This window comes from Macrotis lagotis, chromosome X (assembly GCF_037893015.1).
Source record: "Macrotis lagotis isolate mMagLag1 chromosome X, bilby.v1.9.chrom.fasta, whole genome shotgun sequence".
Taxonomy (NCBI): Eukaryota; Metazoa; Chordata; class Mammalia; order Peramelemorphia; family Peramelidae; genus Macrotis; species Macrotis lagotis.
Genome location: NC_133666.1, coordinates 225611937 through 225613709, shown reverse-complemented (window position 1 = coordinate 225613709; position 1773 = coordinate 225611937). Strand labels below are relative to the sequence as shown.

Genomic DNA, 1773 nt, shown 5'->3' with positions numbered 1-1773 from the left:
AATAAATGGCAATTTATATAAATATGGCAAATATATAAATATGTTTTACATGACTTCATATGTATAATCTATATCAAATTGTTTGCTTCCTCAAAGACAAGGGAGGAGCTGGAAGAAGGACTGAATTTGGAACCCAAAGATTTTTTTTTAATGAGCATTTTTATTTCTTTGTTCCACAAGTAAACTGGCAAAATAGTTGTATCCCATGGGCTAATCAAACAGATCAAATCCCATATCTTCATCGGACTCTTCCAACTCTTCCTTGGCTTCCACTTTGGCTGGAATGGCAGCCGCTGGTGCAGCAGCAGCTGGAGCTGCAGCCACAGGAGCTGCAGCCACAGGGGCAGCCACTGCAAAGGCTGAAGGGTCAGCCAGAAAGGCCTTCACCTTTTCAGCAAGTGGGAAACTGTACTCAGTCCCCACAGCTACAGCCAAGACCTGCTTGTACCCATTTATGATAGAGTGGGGCACTGATGCAATAGTTGGGTAGCCAATCTGCAGACAGACGCTGGCAACGTTACAGACACCCTCTAAGAAGCGAAGGTGCAAGGTCTCTTCTGTGATGTCCAGCACTTCAGGATTATAGATGCTGCCATTGTCAAACACCTGCTGAATGATCAGCCCAAAGGAAAATGGGGAGATATTCAGCATGTTCAACAAGGTGGCCTCGCTGGTGCCCACTTTGTCTCCAGTCTTAATCAGCTGCACATCACTCAAAATTTCAATGGTGCCCCTGGCAATCTTGGTGGTGATACCCAGAGCTTGGAAAAAGGAAGTCTTCTCAGGACCCAGACCAGTGTTCTGGGCTGGCACCATGACATCATATGGGGCGATGGCGCCAATATGGGCAGCAGCTAGTACCTTATTGGCTAGAAGCATATCCCTAATCTCAGTCAGATCTTCCTTGGTGAACACAAAACCCACATTCCCGTGGATATGAGGCAGCAGTTTCTCCAGGGCAGGGTTATTCTCCAGATGCCCACGAATGGCTTTGCGCATCATAGTGTTGATCTGCTGCATCTGCTTGGAGCCCACGTTGTCTGCTTCCACAATGAAGCATTTTGGATAATCATCCAAAAGTTGGATGATATTGAGGAAATAATTGGATTTCCAGGTAGCCCTGTCTTCCCTGGGCATCCCGAAGGTGCTTCAGGGATTGCCACTTGGGTTTAAAGACGATGTCACTCGCACGAGGACGCCAGGAGAGAGCGAACCCAAAGATTTTTAAGAAGAGTACTAAATTTTTTACATGTAATTGTGAAATATTTAGTGAAATGAAAATATATTTGGAATTTCATTTTAATTTAGAAAATCCAGATTAAGAAAAACCTGACCTAAAGCCACTCCTTGGTTTTACAGATTAATTATCTTTACTCTCCCACTCTTCTCACTTTCCCCACTATTATGGAGGACAACACCATGCTCCCAATCTGTTAGGATTACAATCTAGCTTTCCTGGACTTCTCACTAACTCTCAACACTCTTTCTCCACCACTACCTCTCCCTTCCCCACTCCCCTCCATCCTCACATTCAATTTATTTGTCACAGACTGTCAATTTTACCTTTGAAACATCTCTCAAATAAGCCACCTTCTCTCTTTTGACAGTCACCACTAGAATAGGTTCTTTTCATCCCACCTACAAAACTGCAAAAGCTTTCTAATGGATTTGCTTTCTCAAGTATCTCCCCATTCCAACCCATCCTCCAGTCCCTTAAGTGATTTTCCTAAAGCATAGGTATGGTTAGTTGCTGTTGTTCATTCTTAAGTATTC

At 43.8% G+C, this 1773-nt stretch overlaps 1 protein-coding gene across 1 annotated transcript; it reads right to left on the bottom strand.

The window, feature by feature from the left end:
* Window positions 1–210: 210 nt before the first annotated feature.
* On the bottom strand, window positions 211–1202 carry LOC141503395 (large ribosomal subunit protein uL10-like). The gene has a single exon (XM_074208620.1). It carries the CDS (start codon window positions 1135–1137, stop codon window positions 211–213), a length of 927 nt encoding a protein of 308 aa, XP_074064721.1. The 5' UTR covers window positions 1138–1202.
* Between the last annotated feature and the right edge of the window lie 571 nt (window positions 1203–1773).